This window comes from Chiloscyllium punctatum, chromosome 2 (assembly GCF_047496795.1).
Source record: "Chiloscyllium punctatum isolate Juve2018m chromosome 2, sChiPun1.3, whole genome shotgun sequence".
Lineage (NCBI taxonomy): Eukaryota > Metazoa > Chordata > Chondrichthyes > Orectolobiformes > Hemiscylliidae > Chiloscyllium > Chiloscyllium punctatum.
This window is the reverse complement of record NC_092740.1, coordinates 11,392,161-11,414,958: the sequence shown is the minus strand read 5'-3', so window position 1 is coordinate 11,414,958 and position 22,798 is coordinate 11,392,161. Positions and strand designations below refer to the sequence as shown.

The following is a 22,798-nucleotide window of genomic DNA, read 5'->3' as shown; positions in this document are numbered from 1 at the left end:
ATCCTTTGGCCCTCTCCGTGCATTCACCAGTTTCTGACTGAATAAAAGTCAGCCACGTCCCTGAATCCTGTCCGTCTCCTGACTCTTTGTCTCCAGTCTGGGTTCTCGCTCCTACAGATTGACGATACAATGAGGAGTCTCAGCTTGAAGCCGAGATGTGGGTGAGCAAAATTTTATGTACCACCCCTCTTAGAATATAAGGCACTTGGTGTGTGAAAAGCCAGGGCAAAAAAAACGTTTAATTGGAGTGAGCAGGTGGAGACAGAATTACAGGTCGGGGTGGACTGGGGGTGCCCGGCACGCGACAGCGTGAGACAAAGAGACACCAAGAGACTTGGGTGAGAGAATGCAAGATAAAGAGAGACCAAGAGTCTTCAGCAAGGGACAATGTGAAAACAAAGAGAGCAAGGGAGACCCTAAAGCATGAAGAAGTAACAAAGAAGATTGATGAGGGCAGAGCGGTAGATGTAATCTATATGGACAAAGTTCCCCATGGGAGACTGATTAGCAAGGTTAGATCTCATGGAATACAGGGAGAACTCGCCATTTGGATTCAGAACTGACTCAAAGGTAGAAGACAGAGGGTGGTGGTGGAGGGTTGTTTTTCAGACTGGAGGCCTGTGACCAGTGGAGTGCCACAAGGATCGGTGCTGGGTCCACTACTTTTTGTCATTAACATCAATGATTTGGATGCGAACATAAAAGGTACTGTTAGTAAGTTTGCAGATGACACCAAAACTGGAGGTGTAGTGGACAGTGAAGAAGGTTACCTCAGATTACAACAGGATCTTGACCAGATGGGCCAATGGGCTGAGAAGTGGCAGATGGAGTTTAATTCAGATAAATGTGAGGTGCTGCATTTTGCGAAAGAAAATTTTTGCAGGACTTCTACACTTAATGATAAGGTCCTAGGGAGTGCTGCTGAACAAAGAGACCTTGGAGTCTCCTTGTCATTGCTCCTTGAAAGTGGAGTCGCAGGTAGATAGGATAGTGAATGAGCGTTTGGTATGCTTTCTTTTATTGGTCAGAGTATTGAGTACAGGAGTTGGGAGGTCATGTTGTGGCTGTACAGGACATTGGTTCGGCCACTGTTGGAATATTGCATGCAATTCTGGTCTCCTTCCTATTTGAAGGATGTTGTGAAACTTGAAAGGGTTCAGAAAATATTTATAAGGATGTTGCCAGGATTGAAGGTTTTGAGCTATAGAGAGAGGCTGAACAGGCTGGGGCTGTTTTCCCTGGAGCATCAGAGGTTGAGGGTGACCTTATCGAAGTTTACAAAATTATGAGGGACATGGATAGGATAAATAGACAAAGTCTTTTCCCTGGGGTCGGGGAGTCCAGAACCAGAGAGCGTAGGTTTAGGGTGAGAGGGGAATGATATGAAAGAGATCTAAGGGGCAACTTTTTCATACAGACGGTGGTACATGTATGGAATGAGCTGCCAGAGGAAATGGTGGAGGCTGGTAAAATTGCAACATTTAAGAGGCATTTGGATGAGTGTATGAATAGGAAGGGTTTGGAGGGATATGGGCCAGGTGCTGGCAGGTGGGACTAGATTGGGTTGGGATATCTGGTCGGCATGGACGGGTTGGACCGAAGGGTCTGTTTCTCTGCTGTACATCTCTATGACTCTATGACTCCAAATGGAATCAGACACAGCCCGACATAGAGTCGAGGACAATGGCAGAACAGAACTGAAAAGAAAAACCCACTGGGTTCCAGACCAGTCTGTGTTTGAGAAAAATAAAACCTTAATTAAAGATATGATAGAGGATAGTTGGAATAGGGAGGGAACTGAATCAGAACAGGAAGCTTGGTGGCTGGGTCAAAGAAAGAGAAATCGACCAATGAGTTAATCAGCTTTGTGGGTCTGTTCAAGCAGAATACAAAAGAGGAACAGAATTAAGCTGAAATAGCTGCAGTGTTCATAACTGAAAAAGTGACAGAGGAAGACTGAATTTCTGCACCGGGCTGGTTCACTGAACCTTGGAGAAGGGTTAACTCTTTGTGGTTTGGTTTGAATGCACGAGTGTTGTTTGCAAAATGTTTTCTTGTGCAATTTGTGTGTTTTTGTTTCTTGGAACTTTAGATCTGGGGATATGTTGAAGTTAGTTTGCATTTTGGAAATGTTGGGTGATTTAGAAGTGTGATATGTGCCATATGTGAGCCAGTCTGGTTAATATAATGTCCATTTAAGAAACTATCAGTGGTTGTGCATGGCAGAAGTCTGCGACAAAATGTTGATTTAAGAAGTTGGTTCATCAGGCTTGGCAAAAGCTTTTGGAATTGGCTCCGTGCTGTGTTTGGACTTGGGTAAAATTTTCATTCCAGAAATTACCAATATTTGGGATTGCAGTTTCTTGCCAGAATGAACTTCCAAACACTGTTCTAACACATGAGTGAATCTTTAATTCCAGATGATAAGATTTGCTCATTGTAAAGGTACTTTGGTGTGAGACAATCCAAAAAAATTTGAAATGTGGAATCTTGGAAATACAATTCTCTTTGATCAAAATTCTGATGGTCTGTTCTAAAATCTGATAAAGCTGATAAAATAATTAGGAAAGGCAAATTTAACAAAGGAGGTGGGTTTTTTCCTAAAGTATAACATTTATTTTGGAGGAGGAGGAATGATGGATGATTTAATTACCTGCAAGAGATTGTGCCCCCCTCCCCTTTTTCCATCGTTGAAAACTAATTAACCCATTCTACTTCTCATGGAATGGATGGATACTTCCTTTAGGAATTTTGAATCCATGGATGATGTTATTTTATTGCTACTGGGTGAAGGGACCTGTAAATAGAGACTGGAGGATAAAAATATTAAGAAATTAACACAAGTTAAGAGAGTACTCAATTGGGCTAGGAAGGAGCTAGTACACAGTGGCTGAGTGGTATTATCGCTGGGCAAAATGGGCTTTGGGGAGGGAATCTGCTCAACACCAACACTGTCATTACAGTCTCAATCAATGGGTGGGAATCAGATAGCTTCCCAGTCAGATCTGGAGTCAGGCAGGGCTGCCCTCTCTCTCCTGCCTTGTTTGTGCGCTGCATAGAGCCATTTGCCGAGTCCATCAGGAAGGATGCGAGCCTGAGATGGGGAACTATTCCTGGCAGCGGGGGCCTGCAGGTTAAGGCCTCCCTGTACATGGATGATGTCACCGTTTTCTGCTCGGATCCGCTGTCCGTGCACAGACTCATGTGTATATGTGACCAGTTTGAACGGGCCTCGGGGGCCAAGGAAAACCGAGGCAAGAGTGAGGCCATGCTCTTCGGGAACTGGGCCGACCAATCCTCAATCCCCTTCACCATCAGGACCGACCACCTGAAGGTGCTGGGTATTTGGTTCGGGGGGAGTGGGTCGTGCACCAAGTCTTGGGAGGAGCGTGTCAGCAAAGTGAGGCAGAAACTGGGCAGATGGAAGCTACGGTCACTCTCCATTGCAGGAAAAAACCTGGTCATCAGGTGTGAGGCACTGTCATCGCTGTTGTACGTGGCACAGGTCTGGCCTATTCCCAGAACCTGTGCCGCTGCAGTCACCCGGGCCATCTTCCAGTTTATATGGAGTTCAAAGATGGACCGTGTCCGAAGGGACTCGCTGTACAAAGATCTGGGCAACGGGGGAAATAATACACCCAATGCCACCCTCACCCTGATGGCCACCTTTGTGTGTGGCTGCATCAAGCTGTACGTGGATCCCCGGTAAGCAAACACCAAGTGTCACTACGTACTGAGATTCTACCTGTCCCCGGTCTTGTGAAGGATGGGCATGGCCTCGCTGCCGCGGAACGCTCCGAGTAGTTGGACCGTTCCGTATCACCTGTCCTTCGTGGAGAAGTTTATGAAGAAAAACACCTTTGACCACAAGTCCATTAGGAAGTGGTCAGCACGTAGTGTGCTTGAGACCCTTAGGGAAAAGGAGAGGGCGGATCCTATCGAGCGGTTCCCTGAGCAGACTGTCAAAGCCATTTGGCAGAATGCATCATCGCCAGAACTTTCCAACAAGCACCAGGACATGGCTTGGCTGGTGGTGAGAAGGGCTCTGCCTGTGAGATCCTTTATGCACGCCTGGACTCTCAGCAACACCGCACGCTGCCCTCGAAGCGGCTGCGGGGGGGAACGAGACTGTTACACACCTCCTTCTGGGATTTGCCTACGCAGAAGAAGTCTGGAGAGGAATGCAGTGGTGTTTGTCGAGGTTCGTCCCGAGCAGCGTTGTGACGCGGGACTCCGTGCTCTACGGTCTGTTCCCTGGGACGCACACCGAGACGAAAATCAACTGTGCCTGGAGGATCATCAACTCGGTGAAGGATGCTCTCTGGGCGGTCCAAAACCTGTTGATCTTCCAGCTGAAGGAGTTGACCCCGATTGAGTGTTGCAGAGTGGCACATTCCAAGGTCCAGGACTACGTATTGAGGGATGCACCACAAACTCCCAAAATTGGCCAGTGAAGAAACCCGAAGGATCATACAGAATAATGACTGACTATAGCAGTCTAAAGAAATATGCAGATAAACTGGGGCCTGGTAATGCAGATCCCAACACGATAATGAACAATATAGGGTCAGAAACCAAGCCCTTTATAATCCTAGACACAGCAAACAGGTTCTGGACTCTGCCTATCGACCCCAAACACCAATATACATTTCCCTTTCCCACAGGTGACTGACAGTACACCTGGACAAGAGGACCACAAGGGCTCTTCATTAGCTCTGCAATGGCTGATGTAATCGCAAAAGGTCCCAAAACAGAGTGTGTAAGATTATAACAGGTTGACGAGATGCTGATTGCTTCTACTACTGAGGGAAAACACTACAAGACAGAACTGAAAACGTTAAAAACCATTGTAGCTTCTGGATTAAAAATAAAACCAAAGAAAGCCCAGCTCAGCAAACGGGAAGTGTCTTACATGGGACAAAGTTAAAAATCACACAACACCAGGTTAGAGTCCAACAGGTTTATTTGGAAGTACGAGCTTCCGGAGCTCTGCTCCTTCATCAGGGAGCTGTGGAGCAGGATCAGAAGGCATAGAATTTATAGCAAAAGATCACAGCGTCATGCAACTGAAACGATAGATTGATCAAACCGAGATTGGTGTTAAGTCTTTCACCTTTTAGAATGGGTTACGGTTTTAGGCTCATTATGATGTAAATCCCAGAACTTCTCTCAGAGGAAAGGAGTGAGTATAAGTACTTACCCTTCGACACCAGTGACCTTTTAGAGTGAGAGCAGCAGCGGAGGTAAGGCAAACCAGGAAGGGTCCAGTTAAGGTAAAGGAGATTTTTAACATTACTTAACGGGAGTCACCAGCGGTGTTTATCCTCCACAGTCGGTGTGGGAGCAGCGGGGGAAGTGACCGAGATCAGAGGGGCTGTCGGGAAGGAAAGTAAGTGACCATATATATTAGCAAGGCGGCTTGCTCCTCCTGCAGAACGTGGCAGGTGAGAGACATGACACATGTCTCCGCTGGCTCCATCTGTGGGAAGTGCACCCAACTCCAGCTCATTGAAAATTGTGTTCGGGAATTGGAGCTGGAGCTGGATGAACTGCGGATCATTCGGGAGGCTGAGGGGGGGAATTGAGAGGAGTTACCGGCAGTTGGTCACTCCTGAGTCTCAGGATAAGGATAGATGGGTTACAGTCAGGGGGAGGAAAGGGGACAGACTGACAGTGCAGAGATCCCCTGTGGACATTCCCCTCAGCAATAAGTATATCGTTTTGGATACTGCTGGGGGGGGTGACCGACCAGAGGAAAGCCATAGTGGTCAGTTCTCTGGCACTGAGCCTGACACTGTGGCCCAGAAGGGAAGGGGGGCAGAATAGGAAAGTGCTCGTGGTAGGAGACTTGATTGTTAGGAGAATTGACAGGAGATTGTGTGGTCAGGATCGGGATTCCCGGAAGGTATGTTGCCTCTTTGGTGCCAGGGTCCGGGATGTCTCCGATCGGGTGTATAAAATTCTGAAAGGGGAGGGCGAACAACCAGAAATCGTGTTTTTTATTGGCACCAATGATATAGCCAGGAAAAGGATTGAGGATATAAAAAGTGATTTCAGGGAGTTAGGGTGGAAGCTGCAGAGCAGGACGAACAGAGTAGTGTTCTCAGGTTTACTACCGGTGCCACAAGTTGGAGAGGTGAGGAACAGGAAGCTGGCACAGCTTAACCCATGGCTTCGCAGCTGGTTTAGGAGGGAGGGCTTCAGATATGTAGATAATTGGGATGCCTTCTGGGGAAGGTGGGACCTGTGAATGTAGGACGGGTTGCACCTGAGCTGGAAGGGGACCAATGTCCTGGGTGGAAGGTTTGCTCGAGTGGTTCAGGAGGGTTTAAACTAGTATGGCAGGGGGGGTGGGAACCTGAGCTATATACCGGTGGTGAGAGTTGATGGAGATGAGGCAATAGCAAGAGGTAGCGCAGCCAGTGGGAAGGGATTTCCTGGGAAAGAAACAAGGGATTCATTAAAGTATGTTTGCTTTAATGCAAGGAGTATCAGGAACAAAAGTGATGAGCTTAGAGCATGGATCAGTACCTGGTGCTATGATGTTGTGGCCATAACAGAGATGTGGGTTTCTCAGGGGCAGGAATGGTTGCTGGAAGTTCCAGGGTTTAGAACATTTAAAAAGAATAGGGAGGGGGGAAAAAGAGGAGGGGGTGTAGCACTGCTAACCAGAGAGGGTATCACAGCTACAGAAGTTACCATTGTCGAGGAGGGTCTGCCTACTGAGTCAGTATGGGTGGAAGTTAGGAACAGTAAGGGAGCAGTCACCTCATTAGGGATTTACTACAGGCCCCCCAATAGCACCAGGGAGATTGAAGAAAGCATAGGTCAGCAGGTTTTGGAAAAGTGTGAATGTAGTAGGGTTGTTGTAATGGTGACTTTAACTTTCCCAATATTGATTGGAACCCCCTTTGAGCAGATGGTTTGGAAGTTGTTGTTTTTGTAAGGTGTGTTCAGGAGGGTTTCCTAACTCGGTACATTGATAGGCCCGACAAGGGGAGAGGCCATTTTGGATTTGGTGCACGGCAATGAGCTGGGGCAGGTGTCAGATCTTGCGGTGGGAGAGCATTTTGGTGATAGTGACCACAACTGCCTCACATTCTACATAGCTGTGGAGAAGAAGAGAAGCAGGCACAATGGGAGGATATCTAATTAGGGAAAAGGAAACTATGATGCTATCAGGCATGATTTGGGGAGCATGGACTGGGAGCAATTGTCCCATAGAAAGGGCATTATAGACATGTGGAGACTGTTTAAAGAACAGTTGTTGCAAGTGATGCATAGATGTGTTCCTCTGAGACAGGCAAGAAGGGCTAAGATAAAGGAACCTTGGATGACGAGAGCGGAGGCGCTTCTCATCAAAAGAAAGAAGGCAGCTTCCATAAGATGGAGGAAGTAAGGGTCTTGCTCAGCTCTAGAGGATTACATTCTGGATTAGTGATGCTGGAAGAGCACAGCAGTTCAGGCAGCATCCAAGGAGCTTCGAAATCGACGTTTCGGGCAAAAGCCTCGTTGATTTTTACCTCTAGAGGATTACAAGCAGGCGAGGAAGGAGCTCAAAAATGGTCTGAGGAGAGCCAGGAGTGGGCACGAGAAAGGCTTGGCAGGAAGGATTAGGGAGAATCCAAAGGCATTTTACATGAATGTGAGGAATAAGAGAATTATCAAAGAAAGAGTAGGGCCGATCAGGGATAGCGTAGGGAACTTGTGTATAGAGTCTGAGGAGGTAGGGGAGGCCCTAAATGACTTTTATGCTTCTGTCTTTACTCAAGAAAAGGACCTTGTAGTGTATGAAATCATTGAGGAGCAGGTAAGCATGCTGGAACAGATAGAGATCAAGGAAGCTGATGTGCTGCAAATTTTGACAAACATTAAGATTGACAAGTCACCAGGGCCAGACCAGATTTGTTCTCGGCTGCTTTGGGAAGCGAGAAATGTGATTGCTTCACCGCTTGCAAAGATCTTTGCATCTTTGCTCTCCACAGGAGTCATACCTGAGGACTGCAGAGAGGCAAATGTAATTCCTCTCTTCAAGAAGGGAACCAGAGAAATTCCCAGCAATTACAGACCAGTCAGTCTCACGTCTGCGAGGTGTTAGAAAGGGATAGGATTTATGACCATCTGGAAAAGCATGGCTTGATTAAATGCAGCCAGCACGGCTTTGTGAGGGCAGGTCATGCCTCAAAAAATTTATTGAGTTCTTTGAGGATGTTACTAGACAAGTTGATGAGGGTTGAGTGGTAGATGTGGTGTATATGGACTTCAGTAAGGCATTTGATAAGGTTCCCCATGGTAGGCTCGTTCAGAAGGTCAGGAGAAATGGGATACAGGGAAATTTAGCTGTCTGGATACAGAATTGGCTGGTAGTGCAAGGAAAGTATTCTACCTGGAGGTGTGCAGTGTTCCACAGGGCTCTGTTCTTGGGCCTCTACTCTTTGTAATTTTTATTAATGACTTGGATGAGGAGATTGAAGGATGGATTAGCAAGTTTGCAGACGACACAAAGGTTGGAGGTGTCGTTGACAGTATAGAAGACTGTTGTAGGCTGCAGCGGGACATTTACAGAATTCAGAGATGGGCTGAGAGGTGGCAGATGGAGTTCAACCTGGATAAATGCGAATTAGTGCATTTTGGAAGGTCGAACTTGAAAGTTGAGTACAGGATTAAGGATAGGATTCTTGGCAGTGTGGACGAACAGTGGAATCTTGGTGTGCAGGTACATAAATCCCTGAAAATGGCCACCCAAGTGGACAGGGTTGTTAAGAAAGCATATGGTGTTTTGGCTTTCATTAACAGGGGGATTGAATTTAAGAGCCGTGAGATCTTGTTGCAGCTCTATAAAGCTTAGGTTAGACTGCACTTGGAATACTGTGTCCAGTTCTGGTTGCCCTATTATAGGAAAGATGTGGATGCTTTGGAGAGGGTTCAGAGGAGGTTTACCAGAGTGCTGCCTGGAATGGAGGGCTTATCTTACAAAGAGAGGTTGACTGAGCTCAGACTGTTTTCATTGGAAAAAAGAAGGAAGAGAGAGGACCTAATTGAGGTGTACAAGATAATGAGAGGCATAGGTGGAGTTGATAGCCAGAGACTTTTTCCAGGGCAGAAATTGTTAACACGAGGGATCATAGTTTTAAGCTGTTTGGCGGAAAGTATAGCGGGGATGTCAGAGGCGGGTTCATTATGCAGAGAGTTGTGAGAGCATGGAATGCGTTGCCAGCAGCAGTTGTGAAAGTGAGGTCATTGGGGATATTTAAGAGACTGCTGGACATGCATATGGTCACAGAAATTTGAGGGTTTATACATTAGGTTTACCTTACATGAGGATCAATGGTTGGCAAAACATCGTGGGCTGAAGGGCCTGTTCTGTGCTGTACTGTTAAAAAAAAATAAATCACATTCTTGAGATAACTTACAGTTTTAGTGTAAAAAGTGACATCTTAGTTCAGTCAATGCATTAAAGGTGTGAGGTTAGAGTTTGTATGTATTCCAATCTTGAGTCAGACTGGTTCTATTTCCAAAGTAGGAACTTATAAAATGTTACATAGATTGGCTGCCTGCATTGACTGCCTGCAGGTTGTGGACGTTTTGACAAAATGGAATGTCCCTGCACTTTTGCAAATTCACATTCACCCAATATCAATGTGTGTGAGCATGTGACGGACAGAGAGAGTGGGTGTGTATGTGTATGTGTGTGAGTGAGGGAACGAGAGAGTGTGAGTGTTTGCACTTGAGTGTGTATGTATGGATGTGAATGTGAGTGCTTGAGGGTGTGTGTTTGCGTGTGTGCGTACTTGGTAGTGTGTGTGTGTGAGTGTGACGGTGCATAAGCCTGTGAGAGGATTTTTGCTTGGGTGTGAGTGTGGGGAGTGTATGTGTGTGTGTCTGAGAGAGAGCGGGTGTATGAGAAAGGGTCCTTTGGTCGTCTCCCTGCACGAACTGGTTTTTACTTGAATAAACGTTGGCCACGTGCCTGAATCCTGTCTGCCTCCTGAGTCTTTGTATCCATTCGGGGGGATAATGTCAAGGTGCTTTCCTTCTGGTTATTTTCAATGTTAAAAAGTAGAAGGAGTTTTACTCTGGATCCAACCCCGAGCTGTGGCTGTCCTGGGAGTGTTTGATGGAGATGGTGTTGAAAGAGCTTTACTCTGTCTCTAACACTGTCCTGCCCCAGCTCACAGAGTGTTTGATGCTGACGCTGTTGATTTTGAGATTTGTGTTGGAAGCTGAAGTAACATCCCCTTTTCTCAACGGTTGCAGTGCCTCAGTTTTATAATAGCTTTGTCATTCTCTCAGCTCCTACTGACCGTACACAGACTTCCCGTTTGTTGTTCGTATCGTGTATGATTGCCTCACATTTATTTGGTAGGAAGTCAAGTAACTTCTGTATTTTTCTGTAAAACGACAAGAGTAAGGGAGTGAGAATGATGAAATGGTGAAGTATTAACGATGAGGTCTCTCTATGTTTGTCTTTCTGCAGTCCTGCTGTCAGTCTCAGTACGGGGTCACAGTAAGTACTTTCTAATACTGAACTTTCAAATCCACTTTGTTCATCATGGAATTGCCTCCTCCTCTGTTTACTGTCTGGTATTTAGTTCCCAAACTGTTCCTGCTCAGCACGATGTGCCTTTTCCTTCACTGCGGTTTCTACATCAGGGAAAAATCATTTGTTTTATCAAAAATGAAAGCAGTGACAATTGACTATTCCGAGCATGATGATTTATTCCTTCATGTTTTCCTTGTAGATTCATGAATCTTAGACATTTACAGCGTAAAAGGAGGCCATTTTGGGTGATCATGTCTGTATCAGTCAACAATGATCTCACTCTACTTCTCCCATTTTGCAGCTCTCCATCTAAAAGCCTTCTTAACCAACTTATTGAGGGATTTAATGTAATTAGTGGGATGGAGATCATGGTGGGAGGTGGGATTCAGTTGGAGGGAATTTTGAAAATCAAAAAGGGATGCTGTTCAGAGAGTCAATGTGGATTTGTTGGGTCAAATCTCCAGTTTTCACACTGCAGGGATTCGGAAAAATAGAAATGACAGAGCAGAGGTGCAGGCTACTGAAGAGGCAAACAGAAATGCAAATGAACATCGAAGTACAAATGTTACCAGTGTTTATAACTCAACCGCCCTTTCAGGCAGTGTGTTCCAGAGTCGTATTAACCTCGACCTGAGGAAGAATCTGTTCAAGTCTCCTCTCACCCTCTATCTCCGACCTTAAATCTATATTCTCTGTTTACTGACCACAGTATGAATGAAGAAAGGACCTTCTTGCCTATCCTATCTGAGCACTCATAATTCTCCATATTTTATTAGTTTTCCTGTCAAACAATAAAAAAAAAAGAGAGCAGAGAATGCAGGGTAGTGAGGAGGTGAATGATAATCAAAGTGTGATGGGAAGGGGTAGGAGATGTACGGACAAAGATACAAGAGGCGAGGCCACATTGGATTTGGTACTGGGCAATCAACTGGGCCAGCTGTTAGATTTGATGATAGTGACCACAATTTGGTTAAGTTTACTTTAGCGATGGCAAGGTGCAGGTATATACTGCAGGGCAAGTGTTATAGCTGGGGGAAAGGCAATTATGATGCAATGAGGCAAGATTTGCGAAGCATAAGATGGGGAACGAAACTACAGGGGATGGTCACAATTGAAATGTGGAGCCTGTTCAAGGAACAGCTCCTGCGTGTCCTTGATAAGTATGTACCAGTCAGGCAGGGAGGACGTGGTTGAGTGAAGGAACCATGATTTACGAAAGAAGTTGAAGCTCTTGTCAAGAGGAAGAAGGAAGCTTATGGAAAGATGAGATGGGAGACTCAGATAGGGCACTTGATTGTTAGACGTTAGCCAGGAAGGACCTAAAGAGAGAGCTAAGAAGAGTCAGGAGGAGACATGAGAATTCTTTGGCAGGTAGGATCAAGGAAACCTCTGAAGCTTCCTTTCGGTGTATCAGGAATAAAAAAAATGACTAGAGAAAGATTAGGGCAGGTCAATGACAGTAGTGGGAAGTTGTGTGTGGAGTCTGAAGAGATAGGAGTGGCGTTAAATGAATATGCTTCATCTGGGTTGCACAGTGGCTCAGTGGTTAGCCCTGCTGCCTCACAGCGCCAGGGTCCTGGGTTCAATTCCCACCTCGGGCGACTGTCTGTGTGGAGTTTGTACATTCTCCCCATGTCTGTGTGGGTTTTCTCTGGGTTCTCCAGTTTCCTCTCACAATCCTAGGATGGAGAGGTCAGGTGAATTGGTCATGCTAAATTGCCCATTGTGATCGGTGCATTAGTCAGCAGTAGTATATATTTTGATGGTCCAGTCTTAATGGGCTGAAGGGCCACTTCTGCACCATCTGATTCTGTGATTCTAAACCAACAGCAGATACCAATAAAGATCGTAAAGGTGGAGACAATTGGGATGACAGTAACTGGACAAGAAATAGAAAAACTAACAGCAATCGATGCTCTGGGCATATACAGAGAAAGAAAATAATTGTGGAACTATGTGAGGGAGAAAGTTGGGAATTTAAAACATGGAACAGGGAAATGGTAGATAATTTAGATTTACATGGTGATCAGCTCACAGAAGTTAACAGCACAGAAGGCCATTCAGCCCACTGAGTCTGTGCTGGTCACCTATCTATTCTAATCCGATTATCCAGCCCTTGCCCTCACATACCTCATGACCAGCCTGTCCATATTTTCTTTCTGCCTAAGGCTATCCTCCTCATTATTGATCACCCCACCAAGTTGTTTATCCTCTGGGAACTTGTTGATCAATCTGCCGACATATAAGTTTATATCATTGATATAAACCACAGACAGCAAGGATCCTAACACCTACCCCGGTGGGCCCCTAGTGGACAAGAACATCCAGTCGGAAAAGGGTCCCTCATCCTTCATCTTCTACTTCCTGCTTGTCAGCAAATTGTGGATCCAATTTCCCAAATGTCCTTGGATCCCATGGGTTCTGACCTTTACTATCAGTCTCCCATGTGGAGATTGACAAAAGCCTTGCTGAAGTCCAAGTAGACAACATCAAAATCATTGCCTCATCTGCACACCTGGTCTTTGCTTCAAACAAATTCAATTATTGGTCAGATGTAAGACCGTAGGATATTGGAGTAGAGCTAAGCCATTTGACCCATCAAGTCTGCTCTGTTTGTGATCATGGCTGATATGTTCCTCAAACACATTCTCTGCCTTCTCCCCATAACACCCTTGAACCCCTGACTAATCAAGAACCCTGTCAGAAATACACTCAATGACTTCGCCTCCACAGTCCTCTGCAGCAATGAGTTCAACAGAATTCTCACCACAGGCTGAAGAAATTCTTCCTCGTCTCAAATCTAACCCTGCTCTCTGTGGCTGTGCCCCTGGGTCCTCATCTCTCCCCCGAGTAGAAACATCTTCACGTTCATGATATCCAGGCCTCTCAGTATTCTGTAAGTTTCAATCAGATCCCCCTCATCCTCCTAAACTTCCTTGAGTACAGACCCAGAATCTGTACTCATCATAACAAGTCTTCGCCCCCTGGATCATTCTTGTAACTTCCTCGATCTCTTCCAATGTCAACAGCTCCATCCTCAGATTTGGGGCCCAAAACTGCTGTCAATATTCCAAATGTAGTCTGGCCAGATAGAGCCTTATACAGCATAGGCCATACACCCCCTAGCCTTGAATTTACACCCTCTCGAATGTAATGCTAACATTGCATTTGTTTTCTGAACTGCCAACTGTACTTAGAACTTAGAACATAGAACATAAAAAAGTACAGCACAGAACAGGCCCTTCGGCCCACGATGTTGTGCCGAAGTTTAATCCTAATGTAAATTATACTAACTTCACCTACACACCCCTCAACTCACTGCTATGCATGTTCATGTCCAGCAGTCGCTTAAATGTCCCTAATGACTCTGCTTCCACCACCACCACCGCTGGCAATGCATTCCATGCATTCGCAACTCTCTGTGTAAAGAGCCTCCCTCTGACATCTCCTCAATACCTTTCTCCTAATATCTTATAACTATGACCCCTCATACCAGTCAATCCTGCCCTGGGGAAAAGTCTCTGGCTATTGACTCTATCTATTTCTCTCATTACCTTGTACACCTCGATCAGGTCTCCTCTCTTCTTCCTTCTCTCCAGAGAGATATATCCGAGCTTTTTCAACCTTTCTTCATAAGGCAAGCCCTCCAGTCCAGGCAGCATCCTGGTAAATTTTCTTTGCACCCTCTCCAAAGCCTCTGTATCTTTCCTATAGTAGGGCGACCAGAACTGGACACAATATTCCAAGTGTGATCTCACCATGGACTTGTAGAGCTGTAGCAAAACCTTACAGCTCTTAAACTCAATCCCCCTGTTAATGAAAGCCGAAACACCATATGCTTTCTGAACAACCCTAACCACTTGGGTGGCAACTTTGAGGGATCTATGTACACCGACCATACCAGAAGAGAGCAGAAGCGAGAAGATGATGAGGAAGGCAGAGAGGAGACAGGTGCAAGAGACCGCGGGGGAAGTACCTGTCAGGAACAAGTTGAATCTTTTGGAAACAGTAGAGACAGATGATACTGCCAATCCGTGAGGTGGTCAGGTCTGTCAATCAAAAGCTGGAGTGGAGGCAGAGCCGAGGAGTCAGACATCGCACAGAGCCGTGGTAATACGGGACTCCATAGTGAGAGGAACTGAACGGGGTTTCTGTGGAAACAGGTGGGACTTAAGGATGGTGTGTTGCCTTCTTGGTGCCAAGATTAAGGACATCGCAGACAGAGTGCAGGAAATCCTCAAGGGCGAAGGTGAAGAGCCAGAGGTGGTGGTACATGTCGGCACAAATGATGTCGGGAAGAAGAGGAGGAACATACTGCAGTGGGATTTCGGAGAACTAGGAAGAAGGCTGAAAAGCAGGACATCCAGGGTGGTTATCTCCGGTTTGCTTCCAGTTCCTCAGGTTGGAGAGGCCAGGAACAGGGAGATAATGGACTTGAACATGTGGCTGGGGAACTGGTGCAGGAAGCAAGGATTTAAATTCTTGGATCACTGGGGTATGTTTTGTGGTCAGCATAAATTATACAAAAGAGACAGTTTGCACCTTAATAGGTTGGGGACCAGCATTCTGGCAGGCAGGTTTGCTACTGCAACACAGCTGCATTTAAACTCAATAGCGGGGGGTGAGGGGGCAAACTGGAAGTTTAAGAAGGAAATTGAAGGGAAAGTTAGAACAAGGGAAGTCAAGAAAGTCAACGGTATCAATGAAGCAGAAAATTCTAAAAGGGATCATGCCGTAAGGTTGAGTGAAATAGGGGTTGATAGGAAGGGTGAGAGCAGTAACAAATTAAAAATACTATATATGAATGCACAAAGTATTAGAAATAAGATGGATGAGTTTGAGGCTCTTTTGGAAATTGGCAGCTACGATATTGTGGGGATAACTGAGACGTGGCTTCAAGTGGACAGGGCCTGGGAAATGAATATTCAAGGCTATACGTGCTATCGTAAGGACAGACTGATGGGCAGAGGGGGTGGGATGGCCCTGTTGGTAAAGGATGATATTCAGTCCCTTGCGCGGGGGGTACCTACAATCAGGGGATGTAGAGTCAGTATGGATAGAGCTGTGAAATTCTAAGGGTAGAAAGACCCACAAAGACAGGCCCCCAAACAGTAGTATGGATGGCGGGTGTAAGTTGAATAAGGAGCTGAAGTTGGCCTGTCACAAAGATGTTACTACAGTTGTTATGGGGGATTTCAACATGCAGATAGACTGGGAGAATCAGGATGGTATTGGACCTCAAGAAAGAGACTTTGTGGAGTGCCTCCGAGTTGGATTCTTAGAGCAGCTGGTGCTGGAGCCTACCAGGGAGAAGGCAATTCTGGATCTGGTATTGTGCAACGAACCAGAATTGATCAGGGACCTCGAAGTGAAGGAGCCATTAGGAGGTAGTGACCATAATACAATAAGCTTCAATCTGCAATTTGAAAGGGAGAGGGTACAATCGGTAGTGACAATATTTCAGTTGAATGAAGAGAACTATGGAGCTATGAGGGAGGAGCTGGCCAAAGTTCAATGGTGCAATACCTTAGCAGGGATGACAGTGGAGGAACAATGGCTGATACTTTTGGGTATAATGCAGAAGATGCAAGATCAGTTCATTCCAAAAAGGAAGAAAGATCCTAGGAAGAGGCATGGGTGGCCATGGCTGACGAGGGAAGTTAAGAAACATATAAAGTCAAAAGAGAAAAAGTATAACATAGCAAAGAAGATGGGAAAACGGAGGACTGGGAAGCTTTTAAAGAACAACAGAGGATTACTAAGAAGGAAATATGCAGAGAAAAAATGAGGTACGAAGGTAAACTGACCAAACATATAAAGGAGGATAGTAAAAGCTTTTTTGGTATGTGAAAGGGAAAAAAATGGTTAAGACTAAAATTGGTCCCTTGAAGACAGAAACAGGGGAACATATTACGGGGAACAAAGAAATGGCAGAAGAATTGAATTGGTACTTCAGATCTGTGTTCACTGGGGAAGACACAAGCAATCTCCCAGAGGTAACAGTGGCTGAAGGACCTGAACTGAAGGGTATTCATATTTGCCAGGAATTGGTGTTGGAGAGACTGTTAGGTCTGAAGGTTGATAAGTCCCCAGGGCCTGATGGTCTACATCCCAGGGTACTGAAGAAGGTGGCTCTAGAAATCGTGGATGAGTTGGTGATTATTTTCCAGAGTTTGATAGATTCAGGATCAGTTCCTGCAGATTGGAGGGTGCTTAATGTTGTACCACTTTTTAAGAAAGGAGCGAGAGAGAAAGCAGGAAGTTATCGACCAGTTAGTCAGACCTCAGTGGTGGGAAAGATGCTGGGGAGTCAATTATAAAGGATGAAATTACTACACATTTGGATAGTAGTAACAGGATAGGTCAGAGTCAGCATGGATTTATGAAGGAGATATCATGCTTGACTAAACTTCTGGAATGTTTGAGGATGTAACTCTGAAGATGGATGAGGGGGATCCAGTGGATGTAGTGTACCTGGACTTTCCGAAAGCCTTTGATAAAGTCCCACACAGGAGGTTATTGAGCAAAATTAGGGCACGTGGTATTGGGGGCAAAGTACTGACTTGGACTGAAAGTTGGTTGGCTGACAGGAAACAAAGAGTAGTGATAAACGGCTCCCTTTCGGAATGGCAGGCAATGACCAGTGGGGTACCGCAGGGATCAGTGCTGGGACAGCAGCTTTTTACAATATATATTAATGATATAGAAGGTGGTATTAATAGTAACATTAGCAAATTTGCTGATGATACAAAGCTTGGGTGGCAGGGTGAAATGTGAGGAGGATGTTAGGAGATTACAGGGTGATCTGGACAGGTTAGGCGAGTGGACAGATGCATGGCAGATGCAGTTTAATGTGGATAAATGTATGGTTATCCACTTTGGTGGCAAGAACAGGAAGGCAGATTACTACCTAAATGGAGTCAAGTTCGGTAAAGGGGCAGTATAAAGAGGTCTGGGTGTTCTTGTGCACCAGTCAATGAAGGTAAGCATGCAGGTACAGCGGGTGGTGAAGAAGGCTAATAGCATGCTGGCCTTCATAACAAGAGGGATTGAGTATAGAAGCAAAGAGATTCTTCTGCAGCTGTACAGGGCCCTGGTGAGACCACACCTAGAGTATTGTGTGCCGTTCTGGTCTCCACATTTGAGGAAAGTCAATCTGGCTATTGAGGGAGTGCAATGTAGGTTCACGAGGTCAATTCCTGGAATGGCGGGATTACCTTACGCTGATAGACTGGAGCGACTGGGCTTGTATACCCTTGAGTTTAGAAGACTGAGAGGGGATCTGATTGAGACATATAAGATTATTAAAGGATTGGACACTCTGGAGGCAGGAAACATGTTTCTGCTGATGGGTGAGTGCCGAACCAGAGGACACAGCTTAAAAATAAGGGGTAGGCCATTTAGGACAGAGATGAGGAGAAACTTCTTCACCCAGAGAGTGGTGGGTGTTTGGAATGCTCTGCCCCAGAGGGCAGTGGAGGCCCAGTCTCTGGATTCATTTGAGAAAGAGTTGGATAGATCTCTCAAGGATAGTGGAATCAAGGGTTATGGATACTGATTGAGGATGATCAGCCATGATCATAATGAATGGTGGTGCAGGCTCGAAGGGCAGAATGGCCTTCTCCTGCACCTATTGTCTATTGTCTATTCTTTGCATCCTCTCCAAAGCCTCTGTATCTTTCCTGTTGTAGGGTGACCAGAACTGGACACAATATTCCAAGTGTGGTCTCACCAGGGACTTGTAGAGCTGTAGCAAAATCTTACAGCTCTTCACCTCAATCCCCTTTGTTAATGAAAGCCGAAACACGATATGCTTTGCTATCCACTTGGGTGGCAACTTTGAGGGATCTATGTACTTGCACACCCAGATCCCTCTGTTACTCAACACTGTCAAGAATCCTGTCTTTAATCCTATATTCAGCATTCGATTTTGACCTTCCAAAATGCATCACTTCACATTTATCCAGGTTGAACTCCATCTGCTATTTCTCAGCCCAGATCTGCATCCTGTCTATGTCGCGCTGCAGCCTGCAATAACCCTCAATACAATCAATGGCACCTCTAAACTTTATGTCATCTGCAAATTTACTAACCCACCCCTCAACCTCCTCATCCAAGTCATTTATAAAAACTACAAAGAACAGACCCCTGCAGGACCCCACTCATCAGTGTCTTCCAGGCAGAATACTTTCCATCTACAACCACTCTCTGCCTTCTGTTAGCCAACCAATTCTGACTCCAGGTAGCCAAATCTCCCTGTATCCCATACTTCCTGACATTTTGAATGAGCCTACTATGCGGAACCTTATCAAATGCCTTGCTGAAGTCCATATACACCATATCAACTGCATGACCTTTGTCGACCTGTCTTGTGACCTCCTCAAATAACGTGTTCTTCTCCACAATCTCATTCATAATGATGGACTGTAAAATCTTTCAAATAATGGAGGTCAGGCTAAACAGCCTATCGTATCCCATCTTCTGCCTCCCTCTCCTGAACAAAACCATTCTGTCTGCTTTTGATCCATCTCCACCTCTTAAGTGTAGATGAATTCTGCCCCTCAGAATTGCTTCCATAGTTTCCCTACCACTGAGGTTAGACTGACTGGCCTGTAGATACCTGGTTAATCCCTTGCTCACTTCTTGAATCATGGTACCACATTGGCTTTCCTCCTGTCTTCTGGCACCTCTCCATCTGCAGATCTAAGCTCCAACTGTATAACCTGAAGTCTTATCTTTAAGCTTTTCTACAAAGATAAGAGGATTATAATTAGCAAAAACTATTGTCTCATTAATTCGATATCAGACATAAATTTCAAAGTGTTGAAGAGCTGAGAGCAATGTTTCCTTTTCCATCGTTAAGCAATGTGAACCAACCAGGTAAGAATAACAAATTTCCTTCCCAAGAGTTTATGGTCATCATGAGATTCTTAATTCCAGATTTTAAAAAAATGAAACTCGACTATTGAGGGCTTTGAACTCCATTACCCCAGAAAATGACCTGGATCTCTAGATTTATAGCCTCCTGACAAGACAACTCCACTCTTGCCCCCCCAGTATTGGCAGTCACTGGTTTTGAGTGAACCACACACAATCTTCACTTTTCAGTACAATACTGAGCAATGACCTTGTTCCTGTCTTTCTTCACTGCTTCAATACGTGGTTTTGTAGCAATAATCTTCCCTCATGGAATCTCCTAGTAAACCACTGCAACCTCGTACAATTCATGTCAATCTTTTTTTGAAGCTTTTCCAATGTCGTTGGGTTTAGCTGCCTCTGGCTTCAGCACTGTAACCTATCGGGCCGTAAGGGAGGGAGGATTGCTGGGTTGTCACGGGGAGTCACAATTGGAGATATCAGAATAACTGAGGTCAGAATGGATTTGGTCCAAAGGGAAGGCTGAAGGAAGATTTGATTGAGATATTCAAACTCATGAAGGGTCAGGATCGTGTCAATAGAGAGACAGTACCCACTCATGAAGGGTCAGGATAGTGTAGATAGAGAGAGACTGTGCCCACTCATGAAGGGATCAAGAACTAGAGGGCACAGTGGGATGGCAGTTTATAAAATATTATTGTTCACTCAGAATGTGGATTCAAAAGTGGAGTGAAAAGAGATTTTAGGTTTCAGTTCTGTGAAAGTGACTTGTTAATTTGAAACAAAGGGTCAGAATGTGATCTGGAACAGTGAAGTAAAGACAGTGAGAAAGTGTCCTGGAGATAAATGACCTGGAGAGTTCATTGCTGAATATTTACCAAGGTGAGTTTTACAGTCGATACAAACAGATTTTTGAGTACCACCAGTCAGCTGAGTTCAGAAGAACAGAAGTCAGAAGAGTAGTTGTTTTAAAAAATTCCGAAAGTCTCCAGGTTGAGAGTTGTAAAAAAATCTCCAGATCATCAGCATTGAAAATAAGTCTGAAGCTGTTTCAGTACTCAAAGGAAGAGGGAGAGAAAGAGTCAATGAGTTAGTTTATGTTAATGCATTTCATAGAGAGACAGAGAGAATCCTATCTGGTGAAAATGCTGAGATTCAGTTGAGTGAGACATCCTGAAGTGAAGCTTACTGAAGTCAATGTAGACGACATCAACTGTATTATTCTCATCTTCATACCTCGTCACCTCCTCTAAAATTCCATCAAATCCAATTCAATCAAATTCCTTTACAAATTCATGCTAAATATCCTGGATTAACCTTTGTCTCTCCAAGTAATTATTCATTCTGTCCCTCAGAATTGTTTCCAATATTTTCCCCACCATTCATGTTGGCCTCACTGGCTTGTACTCTCCTGGTTTATCACCACCACCCTTGAACAATAGGGTAACAGGTAAAGGGATGATTGGCAAGTGAAATAACAAGGGTTCAGAGACACTGTCCTCCTGTTAGAGTGAAGGGTAAGGCCAGTAAGATGAGGGAACAATGGATGAGTAAATATATTGAGGCTCTGGTTAAGAATATGAAAGAATCATGTATTTGGTGTAGACAACTGGGATCAAGTGAATATTTTGAAGAGTGTAAGGGCTATCGGGGCATTCTTATGAGGGATATCAGGAGGGCAAAAAGTGGACATCAGATAACCTCAGCAGATAAGGCTGAGGATAAGCCAACGATATTCTAGAAAGTCATTAGAAGTCAGAGAGCAACCAGGGAGGGAATAGGGCCTCTTCAAGATCAATGAGGTCATCTATGGGTAGAACCAGAGGAGAGGGGGGGAGATATCCTAAACAAATATTTTGCATCAGTTTTTACTGTGGAGAAAGAAATTGATGCAAGGGAACTCAGGCAAATAAATATTAATGTCTTGAAAGCAACTCACTTTACTGAAGAGGAAGTGTTGGAGGTCTTCAAAAACATAAAAGTGGCTTTGTGCAGGGAAATCATGTGTCACAAACTTGACTGAGCTTTTTGAAAATGTTACCAAAAGACCAGTGAGGGCAGAGGGGGAGATATTGTTTACATGAACTTGTGTAAAGCTGTTGTCAAAGTTCCACATGGTGGACTAATTAGTGAAGTTAGGTGGCATGGGATTCAGGGAGAGAATGCCAGTTGGATACAAGATTTGCTTGATGGTAAGAGACAGAGTGTAGTGATGGAGGTTTGTTTTTACATTGATCCATCAGACCGCATTTGAGGAACATTCTAAGATATCATCCATCTTATGTCAGTGATTAACTCCTTCATCAATGTTGCAACACCCCCTCCTCTTTGACATTCCCCCTACCCCTACATGTCTCATCTCACAGTTCGATAGCCCAGAACATTGTGCTGTCAATCCTGTCACACCCTCAACTATGTGTCTGTGATAACAACAATATCTTATCCCCACTCATTAATCTACACCCTCAGCTCGTCTGCCTTACTCACAAGTAAATGCCATCCAGCCATGCCACACACCCTTATGCCCTCACTTGACGATATTCACACTGCCTTCTGGATTTACTTGGATTGCCTTCTCATCGTCCGTTCGCTCAGTTGGCTGGACAGTTGGTCTGGGATGTGGAGTGATGCCAACAAGGGATGTTTAATTCCCATATTGTCTGAGGTGACCATGAAGTTCCAATCTTCTCAACCTTGCCCCTTGTCTGAGGCAGAGTGACCCTCAGGTTAAATCATGACCAGTCATAACTTCCTTTAACGAGACAGGAGTTCTCTCGCACAATGATGAGTTTACTTTTTTACTTCAGTTTATTTTTTACCATCTTCATGTCTCTCTGTATCCCCCCCCACCCCCCCCTGCCCCCCCACCCCGACAATGCTTCCACTGCATCCCCCATCCCTCTGCTGTGACTGATGAATGAGTCAGGTTGCTGAAGGCTGGCTGGGTAATAGAGTAGAAAGTGATGGGAAATAGAAAAGGTTCTGCAGGGAGGGCCCTGAGTCCTGCTCTTCAGATCACTCTGGGTCTCCTGGAACAATGGAGAGTTCAGATAATGGAGAGTCCAGTTACAAGTGGGGTTCCGCAGGGATCAGTTCTGGGTCCTCTGCTGTTTGTAATTTTTATTAATGACTTGGATGAGGGAGTCGAAGGTTGGGTCTGTAAATTTGCAGATGATACAAAGATAGGTGGAGTTGTGGACAGTGAGGAGGGCATTTGTCATTTGCAAAGGGACTTAGATATGATGCAGAGCTGGGCTGAGGAGTGGCAGATGGAGTTCAACCCTGCCAAGTGTGAGGTTGTCCATTTTGGAAGAACAAATAAGAATGCGGAATACAGGGTTAATGGTAGGGTTCTTAGTCAGGTGGAGGAACAGAGGG

General features: G+C 45.1%; 1 protein-coding gene across 4 annotated transcripts in view; it reads left to right on the top strand.

Moving 5' to 3' along the window:
* Positions 1–10,228: 10,228 nt before the first annotated feature.
* LOC140494222 (polymeric immunoglobulin receptor-like) overlaps positions 10,229–22,798 on the top strand; it is an 89,109-nt gene continuing 76,539 nt past the window's right edge. For all 4 annotated transcript variants that reach the window (XM_072593436.1, XM_072593425.1, XM_072593405.1 and 1 more), the window contains exon 1: positions 10,229–10,507. In XM_072593436.1, coding sequence (XP_072449537.1) covers positions 10,447–10,507 — 61 coding nt within the window. In that variant the 5' untranslated portion in view covers positions 10,229–10,446. The remainder of the gene's footprint in view (positions 10,508–22,798) is intronic.